This window comes from Myotis lucifugus, unplaced genomic scaffold (assembly GCF_000147115.1).
Source record: "Myotis lucifugus unplaced genomic scaffold, Myoluc2.0 scaffold_15, whole genome shotgun sequence".
Classification (NCBI taxonomy): Eukaryota; Metazoa; Chordata; class Mammalia; order Chiroptera; family Vespertilionidae; genus Myotis; species Myotis lucifugus.
The window spans coordinates 2,970,638-2,985,660 of NW_005871063.1; the positions used below are offsets into that span (position 1 = coordinate 2,970,638).

The window sequence follows — 15,023 nt, forward strand, 5'->3', positions numbered from 1 at the left end:
GCATATTAAAATCATAGTACATATTAAAATGCTCTTGTTTTATGAATTTTTATAGTTTACATTTTCAAGAATAAATTAAAATTTGAAAAGTTTGAAAAGAGAACTTTGAGCAACTACCCTGAAGGCAGTACCATTGAGTTCTAGGAACCCTTCTAAATTCTTTACAAGTAATATTATCACAATAACCCTCTGATTGTGTATCACTGCTTTAGATTTAATTGTTATTCCTCTTTTACAAATAGAATAACTAGAGTGGCGAGGTCATCAACCCCAAATCATCATGTAAGTAGTGGAGCCAGGATTTATCCTCAGGTAGGGTGACTTCATAGCTTTCAGTCTTAGCTACAATGCTAATTTGCTTCCCAATAAATATTTAGTCAGTTAATTCATCATTGTGGCCTGATGAAGTTATTTACTAACTAAATGAACCCAAATTATCAAGCACTTTTTCCACTTTCTCTACAAGGAAGCAAATTCAATACATATGATTTGAAATTTAAGAGCATAGAAAAATTAGGAAAACTAAATCATTTCAGAGAACCAAAAGCTTTCTATGGGTGCAGGTGCCAGGGTTTTCTGCTCTAGAATTCAAATGCTTAAAATGTTGCATATTTGTTTTAGATTTAACAAGTATTCTCTACTCAAGTAGTATCTAAGAATTAATTTGCATGCTAATTTAAATTCTAGCGATAATATGTACAATTGTCCCTTCCCTCATTGTGGAGACCTATGCCTCATATCTGTATGGGATGGTGCAGGTAAGTTATACCTTTTATTATTTCCAAATGTGTTGGCACACTTCCAAGGACCAACTCTTAGTGAAACGAAGTAGATATTTTGCAGAACATTTCGGACATTTGGGATTTGTTTACATTTTTATGAATTGCTTTCTGAATCTGCTTTACCATTTAAAATATGGGACTTACAGTGCGTCCCTACCACCCAAACATATGCAAGTCACGTGTGGTTTGAATAAAAATTATAATGTGAATGTTTTGCCTGTTTATTAGAATCAACTTCCCAGATACATCTAGCAATAATTTTCTTTTCAGAGTTAGCAATGAGCTTGTAAAGGATTACAAAGGATTAGAACTTTTCCATATTTGATGTTTCCCCCCAAGTTTTATTTCTGGGAGCATTATTTCCTAGTGGCTCCCCAAACACAAGGAAGAAAAGGGTGCTAGCAAATGGACCCCTGATGGGACGGGGCAGGTCCTTTCAGGAGCTGTCAGGAATCTCAGTAAAGGCAGTGATGAGAGAGGGGTTATATGAAATACTGGTTAGGGACTTGATTTTAGGCAGTTCTTAAAAAGAATTCTAAAATAGGAAATGTTGAAGAAGGCAGTGATAACAATCACATTTACATTACCCCAAGCCCCTTATCATCACCTCTTTGATGATACTATCCAACATTTAAAGTGTTTTAATATATTTTACAAAGTACTTTCATGTAATAGCCAATACTTAATCTTGAATTCCATCCTTGTCTTGCTATCATTGGTTTTCCTAGGGCCTTGATCTTGTTTACTTCTTATTGATTCCCTTCTGTTTCCATCTTCCAGTTATTTTTCTTTGGCCTTTTGTTCTTTTCTTTTTGCAATTTTAATTATTGCAACGATTTCTGAGTCTTCCCTGAGCTCTGGCTGTCACATAATTGACACAGAGTACATAATTAAATAATTCTTGAAAAAAAATCAATCTCTAATTGTTTGATAGAAATTTCCACTTAGAGGTCCCGTCATCATCACAGCCTGAAACCAACTTATCGTCTTACCCTTAAAATAATTCCCTTTTCTGATGTGTCTATAATAATAGGGAGAACTAACATTTATTGAGTAACTATCATGAGTAAGGTGCTTTCCAATATATTATCTGTCTCTCACAATGACCCTATGAAATGGGTGATTTAAGTAGAGGAATGGTCACCTAACTCAAACCAGTGTCACATCAACCTCAGGTTTGTCAGGTTGTTACTTAACCCTTCTCAGCTCTGGTGTTTTAACTGTCAAGCAGAGGCCCAAATGACAACAAATCCAACCAGAAAACATAGGTATTTAGAGAAAAGTACTGCAATGATAATAGATTTATAAATAGAAATATTTGAAAATTAAATATTTTTGAAGCTGCAGTTATGATTTATCACATTTGTTTGAATAAAGTTCCGAAATAATACAAATATGTTAACTTTTCTTGATTTTGCTTGGAACCGGAGTTTTTAGGACCATTTCTCAGGTTCTATGTAAAAATATAAGGGACTTGAATAAAGAAACAACAAAGTTCAACTTATTTCATTAAAAATTTATTTTTAGAGCTCATAAATGAGTAAATTCCAAAATAGCAATACAGAGTATTTAAGAACATTTTAATATTTCTTTCTACTCAACATTCTACCTTTGTTTTGCTTTCTATAAACAAATATACTGGATCAAAACAACAATACTCTTACCCCTAAGTTCAATGCTGACTACTTTCAATTATCTATTTTGAGCACATAATAATGCAGAGACAATTAATTTTCTTGAACATGTTATTTCCAGTCAGAGTTTAGCAATTACTTTAGTTTCACATTCTGTCACAAATGATAACCAAATGGCCTAAGTAGCTAAAATCATAAAGCTATTTTAAGCCAAGTCAATGGTATGCATAAAGTTAATATAAAATAACAATTATACTGGTTCACATTTGTTTTGCACCTACTAGAAATATGTCAAAATAATAAGATTTATTAAAGAATGAGGTCCTTGGGCAAAGGGGGAAGAGGAGTCATATAATCAAAAATTATTAGAAAAACATCGTAGGTAAAAAGAAATCTGCCTACAATTTAACCAAATCGAGGAGGAAAGGGGAGTACATCTTTAGGGTTGATGTCACTCAGGAAAATGATTACCATCCCACCACAAACTGTTCACCACGGCAAGAGCTCAGCATCAGGCTCCCCATTCTATTATTCTCCCACTAAGTTTCTTTGCATGGAACATAAACCTACATTTATGGTAACAACAGAACACTATATTGCTATTTAATCTGATAGCAAACAATAGAAAAACAATGGTTCGGGCTGGACTGACTTTTGGCTATCTCAATACCCCTGAAAATAGGGGCAAAATGAGTCATTAAGCGCCCAGCCTGTTTTCCCTTCCGGACGGAAAGTATAGTGTCAGTCACCGGTGACTGGGCACTTAATGTGTTAAGAAACAGTATTCAAAGAGCACTGTATTATGTAATGTGATTTATAAAACAGGTAAAATTCTGTAACTGTTAATGGAAAAAGCCGTATTTGAAAATGAGGAATGTTTTGATGCTGATTTTTTACCAAAGTGGTACCCCAAGCCACTTAAGTTGGAACAAATTCCAAACTGACACTTACTTGCATCACCTCAGTTTAATAATCCAATAAATGACAAAAAAGACAAACAATGAAAACAGCATCATATAGCACATCAGCTTGCTTTGGCTCCCTCTGGATAAAATCTTCAGTTTTTCCATAGTTCTACCTAGAAATCCAGTTGTAGAATCAAATTGTGAATCCTATGAGGAGAAAAGAAAAACAGAATATAATGCTTAGATTCTAATACTCTACATATGCACTTAAGTAATTGGATATATTGTTATTAGAACACATTCTTAATGACATTTTTAGTGTTTAATCAATTCAGAAACCTGTTTATAACTTGGATAATCAGCCCTATTATTCCATGCAAAACTGAGTAATTCTCTCAATGAATAAAAAGCTCTTTTATTATCCAATAAACATTTCTTTCAGCCACAGAGTTCTTCACAATCCTAAACTATTTAGGTCTTATTCCAATTATGTGGATTAAAAACCATTAACAATAAACATAGTTTGTCTACTATCACACAGGATTCCCCCCACTTTTTTGGGGTGCGTGGAGATCAAACCATTTTACTGAGGACCTTCAGGGGAGGGTCGAAGGGCTGGGAGGACGAGAGCTGATGTCCTGGGCCGGCTGGGATCTCCCCAGATTCATAGCTGCCAGAAAAGCATTTTTGTTTTTTGTTTTTTTTACCACTTTTTGTTGGGGCATATTCTCCAAGAACAAATGGGTCTGCTTCCCAGTATAGCAATTCATCCAAAATGTAATATGGTTGGTTAGCAGTTAAATGTACCTTTACTTTTAAGATCCTTTAATTTAAATAGCTGACTTTGAAGTACAGTAGAGTAAAAGTTAAGAGAATATCATGTAGAAGTGGTGAGACACAGTAATAACTACAAATATGGATGGGAAAACTACCATATTAAAACATAGCTGGAAAAGGCCTTATGATGAGGACTAGGTATGGAATAGAAATATTGCACTTTCATAGGAACTCAATATGCTGAGATGTAAAGGTCCTGGCATTATGATAGCTTTTATATAGCTCTGGCTATGTAGCTCAAGCACTTTATACATCTACTAGAAGCCCAGCGTGTGATTCAAAATCGCGCAGCGCTGCCCACCCTCGAGTCACCGGTCCGGCCCTGCCTCCCTCTCCTCCCGCTCTTGAAGCAGCCATGGCCGCTGCTGATCAGGGCCTCCCCCAGTGCAGGCACGTGGAGGCCCCTGCTGCCCTGCCCCCAACGCTGCGTGCGCAACCTCCTCTTGTCCACAACCTCCTCCTGTCTGGTCGGCCCATTACGGTGTCCCAGTTAATTAGCATATTTCTCTATTTTATATAGATAGATAGATAGATAGATAGATAGATAGATAGATAGATAGCAGGGCTATGTATCAGAGTCTTTTGGGATGCTTTTTACAAAATGCATATACCTAAATCCCTTCCCCTGATATTCTGAATCAGTATATTTAGAATGAGGACCAGACATCGGTATTTTCAAAAAGCACCCCACATGATTCTAATGCACAACCTTCATAGGAACATTGCTTTCAATGCCATATTCATTTTTGGATAGTATAATTTTAAAAGCATGTGGAGAAACTGGGGAAGGTCTGGAGAAACTTGACATCCAAAATAAATATTTAAGAATGGAGAGTGGCTTGAAGAAGAAAAGGTACTAGTATATATTGCTGAGATTGTTTAGACTAGAGATAAAAGGTTCTAGATGTTACTATGTTCAAATCCTATTGGTTTGTTCAGAAGTGATCCTTAGGATATCAAGCAAAAGAAATAGGCTTACATTAAGTACAAGGCATTTGGTTGATTAGACGTAAAGTGCTTTTAGATTACTTGGCAGTCTACATGCATTGAGATCTCAAAGAACACTCTAAATAGTCATTTATCCTGAGTCTTCAACTGTGTTTCTAAACACAGGATTAAAGATACTTAGTTTCTACTTTTTCCTCATACTTATGTGTGTTAGGCCAGATGAAAAATGTAAAAATATGGCAAAGACAAACTTTGTAGTTATTCAAAACCAATTAGATATAAATGGATTAAAATCCAGGACATACGATCCCTAGATCTATTCCAAAATGGATAAAAGTTAAAACGATATTAATCCTGCTTAACATGCTAACTTTAAGAATATTAGGTCTTAAAGTTAAAATCTTACTTACCATTTCAGCTAATAATTTATTTTGAGTTTTAACTTCATGGCCTATCTCAATGGAAAGCTATAAAGAAAGCATATACATTACTACTCATATAAAAGTATTTAAGTGTTATAAAGCAAATAATGCCATTTTAAATATACATTTTCTCAGAAACTGTATTCTAGAAGTAGAAAATATACTCTCTTCTTCTGATACATTTTCACTGATATTAATGGAAAATAAACTTAGAACTTTTACTCCTTCTCAATAAGGACATTGCTTCCCTGCTCTTCATTTGGATTTCATTTAATATTCAATTCCATCTTTGAATTTTGGTACATACTTCTGATTCACCTATCTTTGCATGTTTTTCCTTTCTTTATAATTATTCATACAACAGCATTTATCTATATATTTCCTTCTTTATGTTTTTAAAGATGTACATAAGTACCTGTATTATCAATTCAAATTCAGATACAAATATTTAATATTTTCCTTCTGAAATTGACATTGAATATATGCCTAAATTGATTATTTCTTTAGATTCTAAAGGTATTTCTTTTTAAATATAACAAATTGAAAAAAAATTACAAGTTGTCATCCACATTCTAAAGCTATGCAGAAAAGAGGCTGAGCCAAAAGAAATCAGCGTGATTATGGCTGCTATTCAAACCAAAACGTGTTTAATACTTTATATGACAAATTCATCAAAGCCTTCATTTCCAAGATATTTGAATAAATATAATCACAACTACTAAAAAACCTTGGCAAACCATTGCAAATATTATTCTCAGCTTATTTTGTGTAAACACAGTACGGGAGTATTTCTGACACAAAACCATACCAGAATTCTACAGATCAGAATATGAGATAATAAAGCAACTATATATAAAGCTTGATAGCCCAAATCACCTAACTGCTGTCTACAACTGTCATTTATGCCACGGAAAGGAATTTCCAGGGGAAATAGCTTTCTTCTAACAAGGAGCCTAAATATTCACCATTGGAGTTTTTTGTTTTTTTTTAATCATCTAATTCTTAATTCCCTCTCACTGTTATATTTGCTAAAGTATTAACATTATACAATATTGCTTAGTTCACAGATCAACTCCTTTTGATTTAGTATGACTTTGAAAACAATACTCATTTCAGAATATAATAATCTCCAGGCTGAATACAATTCTATTTTCCAAGACTAGTGAAATACCAATTAAGTTTTGGCAATATGAGCTTCTACTGAATGCTCTGTTAGTGTACAGCATGTTTATTGTAATGCAGAATATATCACACAACACCTTTAAAACCATCTTTTTCATTCCTTTATTTAATACATTTAATTCAATACAACTGATAAGGAATTATACTAGGTGTGTAGAATATAAAAATAAGTACAACAGAAACCCCTACATTTAGTAAATTTTGTTTACATACAAATAATTCCAATGCAGATCACCATACAATAAGGGTGACAGAAATGGTACAAATGGTCTTATTTTCATAAAGAAAAATGTCACTTTTGACGTCATAGTAGGGTAAAGCGTAGAGGAAGTAAGGGGTGCAATGGAGTGGGGCCTTTCAGACAGGCAAAAGCTCAGCCACTGTAAGGAGGGAGAGGACACTAAGGCAAAGGGATAGCATGATCAAAGATGTGGGAGTAGGAAAAGTCAGTGTCTGGCAGAAAGTATATACACGTCCTGAAACTGCAGGAGATAAGGTCTGAGAAGTTACGGACAATCTTTAAAGAACCTATTTGATCAACCTACAGAGTGTGAACTTTCTTACCTCACGGGAGGACAGTGAAGTCTTCTGAGAGTGCAGGATACAATTTAAAAATACACTAAGATGACTGGTGACAGCATGTAGCTCAGACCAGAACATGTTAAAAATTTAGGAAAAGATAGGTTAAAGGCTTTCCCAATAAAGAACCAGGGGGTAGTATTAGAAATGGAAAAGCAGAAATAGGAAGAAGCATTAGAAAGAAAGACGCATAAGACTTGGTGATTGCTGTGAAGTAAAAGGTAGAAGCGTGAAGGCTAAGATTTGTAGCTTAGGAGACCAGGAGGAAAGGTCAGAAGAAGAGCTGCTTGGGTGTGGAGGATGGACATTCCTACAGACATCACACAGTATTTTAGATTTAACCACAAAAAACAGCTGAAGTTTAAAAAGGATAAACAAATGTACCATATGTTTTCATTAGGCACATTTTTAAACCTACTCAAATCATGTCTAAACTTTGAGCATACCTCACTGAACCACACTATTTGGGTAACTGAATTCCTTAATATGATGCCAATAAAGTGTAATATATACGCATATAAATATACAAATTTAAAAGTACTTAATGTATACTTACAGATTTTATAGCAGTTACTTTGTGTCTCAGACTTTCAGTGAGTCTGTCATTTTCTTCTTCACAGGCACTATATCCACTATTAGCATAGCCATAGTTCCCATAGTTGCCTTCACCTGCAAGGATCAGTCACAAGTCTAGTTGTAGCAAACATAGGCCACTTTTAAAACTTTGATAAAAAAAAGAACCGAAAAAGACCCCTGGAGGGCGTTGCAGACCACGTATGTCAATAATAGTCACATTTCAAATGAGTTTTTAAAATAACAAAATAGAACAATTTCTTCAATGCCCTCTCTTAAGCAAAGAATATTCAATTCATTTCAATACATATTTATTAACTGCGTATTGATTGCCCACAACACACTCAAATAAGTACTGCTATACATACAAGGGTATTCAGGACACATTGCCTGTTCCATAGAACTATACATTTTTAAAAAGTCCTAAAAGTAGTACCATCGACTCCCCATGGAAGAAGCCTGGCTCTGAAGAGTAATGGAGAAAGAGGATACTATAGCAGGAGGGAGCTCATGGCAGAGAGAGGGAGGGTCCTTTATTGGCATCTCTCTCTTAAACAGAAGAGAGCTGGAATAACTTAATAGAGAATACAGCTGAGAGCTGAGAGAGGGGATCATTCATTCTTAACAAACATTTGAGAAACTATGATGTGTCAGGTCCATTGTTCTTCCTGGTGCTACTTTTTGGAGCATCCTCTAGAAAAGAGCATTGAGATACAGGAATGCAATCCCTGCCACTGCCTAATACAGTACTTGGTATTCATCAGGCAATCAAACAGGTGGAGTGAGCCTTGGGCAGTGAAGACAAAGAGAAGAAAAGATAGTTTAGCAGCAGTTGCCAACCGGTGGTCTGTGGACCACTAGGTGGTCCGTGAGGTCCAAAAGGTTGGCGACCGCTGGTTTAGGGTGTTATTTAACCACATTAAAAAAATAATACCACCAATTTTCTCATTAAAAAAAAAAAAAAAAAAAAAAGGCCGTCTCTGAAGAATGACAATCAGGAAAAACAGTAGAGAGAAGGGAGGAAATTGACTGGGAATACACAGGGACATAAAATAAGCCTGGCTGCGGCAATGTATAGGAGCAGTTTCAATCCTCTCAGATGTGTGAAAAAAAAAGAGCTCATCAGCCTGAGTTAGCCCATGAAAAGCTGGATAGTTGGATTGCTCAAGAGTTGGAGGTTTACAGTGTTGGGCTGCAGAAGGACAGAACACCAAGAGGTTGAGACTGCTTGCCAAAATAATGGTTAAAGATATGAATTATGGGGTCTAGATTGGACAGGGATTGAAGTAGTTTCAATAGAGGCCTGAGAATATGGAGGAATGGGATGATATAGAAACCAGATGTCTAGTAAACTCAAAGAATAGCTGGAAGAACAGGAAGTAGTGGTCAGTGCTGGTGGTTGAAAGATGTTTGAGGCGTGCATAGAAAGTTCTTTTAAGGCACAGCACAAATCTCATTTTCTCTAAAAAGCATAGCTCTCTCACTTTGAATTCTTACAGCTCTGACTGTACAAAACACTAATATAGCACACCAGACCACACTCCAAGGGCAGAAACTAAATTTCTTTCATTCCTGGCTATATATCCCCCACAAACGCATGCATACACATAGGAAAGCACACTCAATCAACTTGTAAATGAATGAATGAATAGAATCTGAAGTCATGGTTATTCAACTTTTAATGTGCCTGCCTTTGTCAAGAATCTATATATATAAAAGGCTAATATGCTAAGTGTCCCTCCAACCGTCTGACCCGTTGCTATGATGCGCACTGACCACCAGGGGCCAGACGCCCAACACAGGAGCTGCTGTGATGCGCACTGGCCATTTACAAAGAAATGGCACAGCGGACCTGGCACCGACAAAGCAACACTCGTCTTCCCCCAAGTGGGAAACAGGCCCCGCCACCACCCCAGAGCGACAGCCCACCAAATTGCAGCCAACGCTGCCAAGACCCCATGGTGCAAATTGCAGCCCACAGCCCAGCCCAGCCCGGAAACGGTTGCTGTGGGTGCCACATTAATGACGTCATGTAGCAACACCCGGCTTCTGCTCCCTAGTGACTAGCCTCCTTGGAGTTTCTTCAGCCCAGGAACACGACTTGCTTTATAGCCAGGTGCAAACATTTTACACTTTAACCAAATGTCTGTGAAGCATTTTCCCGTGCCTCATCTCATTTGATCCTCATACAAGTCCTGGATTGGTAGATAAGAGACTTGGTAGAATCCTATTTTCATTAGCCAGAAACGGAGTTTTAGAAAGTTTAGAAACTTGACCTGACTAAAAAGAAGAAATGGTGAACCTTGAAAATGACTTCAGGTTTTCTCACTGTGCAGAATATAGTCAAACACTACTGCAGTTAAATATTTTATCCTTTGTTCTCCCTGCGTGATCTACAATCATAATCTGCTTCATGTTGATATTTACTGCTGTGTTGCTGACAATTACCTGAAAGAAAAGTTGGGGTGCTTCACTGGGCTGGAAAAAGTTTAGTTAAATCAGAAAGCAGGTCTAATTAAGCAGGTTTAAAAAAATATATATATATGGCTAAGTTGACTCGCACATTCGTGATACATATACTAGTAAAGCTCTTGCTGGCACCACTGCAGGCGTGTGTTTTGATCTGTCATTGTCGATCATGAATTTGATTGACACTTTTATAGAGAAAGGGCGAATAGCAATATTAAAATATTTCTTCTAATAAATTTCCTTTCAATGTGCATGAATCCGTGCACTGGAACACTAGTAGAATCATAAGCTTCTTTGAGGGCAGAAACAGATCTCATAATCCTTTATCCCCTATAATGAGTACTTTATATGCAGCCGACACACAACCTCTACCACCACACACACAAAAACACAACATGTCAAACAAGTATATTCCAGAGAAGGAGTTGCATTCCCCAAATTTTCCCTCTGCTGACATATTATCCATAAAGCTCTCCAAATGTGCTATTATAAAAGTGAAGAACTCAAGTGACTATGCATAGTATTTCCCCCACTCAGTTAAAATAGTTGTTTAAATATGCATTCCCATTCCATCAGTTAATGATACGCTGTACAGACTCTACTTTAATGAGGACCAAAATCCTTAAAGAAAAGGTATATGTCTTCTTCTTTTATGAGTAAGGTTCTAAATGTAGAACATTTGCCCAATAAGTAATTAATGACTGGCTGAATATAATCACTTGTCAACTTTCCAAGGAATTCATTTCGAAATGAATGGTTATTTGCTTTATTTTCTTTGTTTACCTTAATTTTAATTTTATAGTACTTCTATATCATTCCATTTATTGAAAGCAAAATTCTCATCACCCAGTAATCTTTCAATACAGATTTCTTGTTAAAGAATTTCAAACTTTTCACATACTATCACCCACCCCCACTATAAAAACTACAAAAATGTTAAATAAAATTCTAGGAGTTGCTATTCCAAAGTTAGCCACTTCTTTCTGTGTGGACCACTGCTATGAAAGTTCTAGGAAAGCTAGTGAGTGCCAGCCATCCATCATCAGCCTTTGTCCATTAACACAAACGCTACTTCTTTTGGGTAGTTTCTATCAGTAGCTGAGCCAAATCACTTAAAGAGATTCATGTGAAGTGTTGCAGCTTCTCCATGTGAATATCTATCAGATTCACTATTTCTTTTTTAAAAAATATATTTTATTGATTTTTTTACAGAGAGGAAGGGAGAGGGATAGAGAGCTAGAAACATCAATGAGAGAGAAACATCGATCAGCTGCCTCCTGCACACCCCCTACTGGGGATGTGCCCGCAGCCTAGGTACATGCCCTTGACCGGAATCGAACCTGCGACCCTTCAGTCTGCAGGCCGATGCTCTATCCACTGAGCCAACCCAGATAGGGCTCACTATTTATTTATCCCAAGTTTAAAATTCCAAGTCAATACATATTGATACTTAAAAAAAAAAAAAAGGCCCGCCTCCCTTACCAATGTTAATGATAGCAATAGACAGACACCTAAGTCATCATCTTTCCTCTCAACTACAAGGGAGCTTGAAAGAAAAAAGGCTCTATCCTAGAGATTCTAATTTAGTCTGAGCTGTGGGGGTCCAGGTAGCAATGCCTTGAAAGCTCCCCAGGTGATTAGGTGATTCTAATGCATAGTCAGGGCTGAGAATCACCACCTGTGCCTGCAATTTATCACGACACACTGCTGAACAAAATATTCCAAGGGTTAATAGGCCTACTGATAAGATCCAAACTCCCTGACCTGGCACTCAAAGATCTCCACAAGGTGCTAGTTCTGGTTCCATGTCTCCTACTTCAGTCAAACTGGCTTGATCATAATCCCTTCAACGATCATTCATAATTCCAGTCCTACAATTCTTTTTCGGGGAGTGGTGTCATCCTTCCAGCTGGAACTTACTGCTCGCACCCTGTATCTTCAAGCTCTAGGTCAAGTTCCTATGTCTCCACAAAGTACACAGCACTCTCTCTCTGACATGCCTAAACATTCACTATCTGTAGAACTTACCTGGCATTTGGATGTGTAACGACCACCTTGTACTAACTAGAATTTACCTCTGAAGGTGTTCCTTCCCCCCAAATAGACTGGAAGCTTTGGGGAGGATAAACAGGGCAACAAACAATTGTCTGCCTAGAGCAGTGATGGTGAACCTATGACACGCATGTCAGAGGTGACACACGAACACATTTTTTTGGCTGATTTTTCTTTGTTAAATGGCATTTAAATATATAAAATAAATGTCAAAAATATACATCTTTGTTTTACTATGGTTGCAAATATCAAAAAATTTCTATATGTGACATGGTGCCAGAGTTAAGTTAGGGTTTTTCAAAATGCTGACACGCCGAGCTCAAAAGGTTCACCATCACTGGCCTAGACCTTACCCAAGTACACAACAAATGTTTGTTGTTATCAGTAATGACACAAAGGAAAAACATGTAGGCATATAGTTATCAGTAATGATACAAAGGAAAAACATGTAGGCATATAAAACTAAGCCAACTTTTTCTGATGTAAGCATTCATAAAAACTATATTTTTCCAAAGTGGTTTCTCATACTACAATTTATTAATCAATGCACAAGTCTAGAGTTACTGTCAACTTTCATTAACTTTAAATACCTGACACTTTTGAAAAGTTTTTTTCCTTTTTCCATCTTATAACAATTGAAAAATGTAACAACTTTTTTTTTTCAAATATTTCAGACATTTTTTTCTCAGGTTACTGTACGATGATTTAGCAGGGTTCTTTTCTTTCTTTTTAAAATTGTCTCTTCATAGAGAACTTCAGAACCAGGAAATGCTGTTTTGACCGCTGTGCATTAAACTGGCCGGGTAAGAGTCCTCGTGCCTAACTTACTCCTGCTCGCTGGTCAACAGGCTTCCTAAACCAAAAGGTCAAGAACAAATGCCAAGCATTTTACTGCCTTTACGGGGAACGAGGCTCAGATAAGAAATGTTCTGGGCAAAATGGCCTCTGACCCCGATGTCAGAATCGGACTTTAACAGCAATGACACGTACATTCACCTTTGTAACTCACTGTTGCCAGACTAACATTATTATTAGTAGTATTATTATTATTATTAGTGTGCTTCGCATGCAACACTCTCCCAAATTTGGCTTCTGAAGACACTGAACATGCAGGGCCAGCAGGGAGGAGAACCCGGAGCCAGGCTCTGGGGAACAAGCAGGTTCCACCAGGATGTGGTCGGTCACGACCACTAACGCCCTCACTGCTGAGCTGGCCCCTGCGCCCACCCCACCCCCACGTCCCCCACTACTTACTCTCTCTGAACCTACCAAACTTGGGGCTGAACTGAACTTAAGGAAACCCCTAGGACCAGAGACAAATGACCCGTTTCCACTTGGCACCGCCTCCAAAGACCTCTCCTTACACCTGTTTTCTGGCCCAGGTTCCAGTGACACGGGACCGGTCCGACTTCCTCCCGCGCCCCGCGCCCCGCGCCCCGCGCCCAGCACGGCCGGCTCCAGGACCCCCGAACTTCGGCCCTCAGCCCTCTCCTTACCCAGGCCTGCGCGCCTCATCCCGGCAGAAGACAGAGGGACAGGCAGGCGGAGGGGAGGCAGGAAGGGGCCAGGGGTCACCGGACCTCGTCTTCGGGGCCAGGGCCCGGCAAATCACCAACTTCTTCCCCGGTAGCGCCACGACATCAGTGGAGTCTAAACATCGCGCGGGTTGATGGCGTCATCAAGCGCTCTTTGGCGCCTGGCGCGGCGGCCTGAATGGCATGCTGGGAAATGTAGTTCCTCCCAGATGCAGGGAGTAGGGCGGGGCGTGGTGTGAACCCAGCTCCAGGCTTGCAGAAGAAGGGTGAGCTTTTCTGTAATTACAAGCAACACTTGGATCCTCGCTGCTGGACTCACTGCTCTCGGTTTGAGCGAGTGTAACCTAACAGATCGGCCCTTCCCAACTTATGAAAGGACTTCCCTGATTCTGCCTCTCTCTTCCTCTCACCTCCAAAATTATTTCAGGGAAAAGCAAAGAAGCTTTTTCCAAGTTTCTGGTCACCCAAGTAAGAAATCGGAGACCACAGAGTAGGGAAGGAAGAGGGTTAACGATTTGTGTGCCGGGTTGCCCAGTAAAGTTCCAGGTTGCTTGCATTTCTAGAAAGAACCATGGTATTAGTTGTTCAGGGACCTAAGGACCCCTAAACTCTTTTGACCTTTTTAATTTACACAGAGGATTCGGAAATACAATTTAAGTAAGAGTTTAAAAGCTTGTTGGTGGGTAGGGATGGTCCTGAAAACGAGGCTCGTCCTAAATTTCATTTTATCTCAGGGTTTTCATGAGGATTAAGGAAATAACGTGGGAGTGTGTGTGTGTTAACCTGAAATACAGTAAGTGCTAAAACAACAACAACAACAACAACACTACTGGGTTTTTGTTTGTTTGTTTTTGCTGCTATATGACAGTGTAATAATCTCCATGCTAGAGATTTCTGAAAATGCAGGCTCTGATCATTTCCCTCATAGTTTCCCAACATGAGCATTGACTATAGCAATGGCAGATAAATCTCTGCCTTCGGGTTGTTTTTGTAAAATCCACACAAAAACAGTTTTTAATAAGAGCTATTAACCTGGGAAATAAGCTTAATCCAATAGCGTTTTGAGAGAAAACAGTCTTCATAAGAAATAAAACAAACCACTCTT

At 38.1% G+C, this 15,023-nt stretch overlaps 1 protein-coding gene across 2 annotated transcripts; it reads right to left on the reverse strand.

Annotated features, from left to right (window-relative positions):
- Positions 1-2,283: 2,283 nt before the first annotated feature.
- BET1 (Bet1 golgi vesicular membrane trafficking protein) lies at positions 2,284-14,059 on the reverse strand. Of its 2 annotated transcripts, XM_006084962.2 has the most exons (4): positions 13,880-14,056; positions 7,846-7,958; positions 5,517-5,573; positions 2,284-3,528 (listed from the first exon to the last, which is right to left on the reverse strand). In XM_006084962.2, exons 1-4 carry the CDS (start codon positions 13,896-13,898, stop codon positions 3,373-3,375), a joined length of 345 nt encoding a protein of 114 aa, XP_006085024.1. In that variant the 5' UTR covers positions 13,899-14,056; the 3' UTR covers positions 2,284-3,372. The 2 variants fall into 2 exon arrangements, with proteins under 2 accessions (XP_006085024.1, XP_023606491.1); XM_023750723.1 differs by lacking the exon at positions 5,517-5,573 and having other exon boundaries at positions 13,880-14,059.
- Between the last annotated feature and the right edge of the window lie 964 nt (positions 14,060-15,023).

Bases quoted from the DNA above. Each gene is read 5' to 3' on its own strand.
- BET1 (XM_006084962.2), bottom strand. The intron at 5,574-7,845 runs GTAAGTATACAT...CTTTCTTTATAG, and splicing joins AAGTAACTGCTATAAAATCT to CTTTCCATTGAGATAGGCCA. The intron at 3,529-5,516 runs GTAAGTAAGATT...TTCTCCTCATAG, and splicing joins ATAAATTATTAGCTGAAATG to GATTCACAATTTGATTCTAC.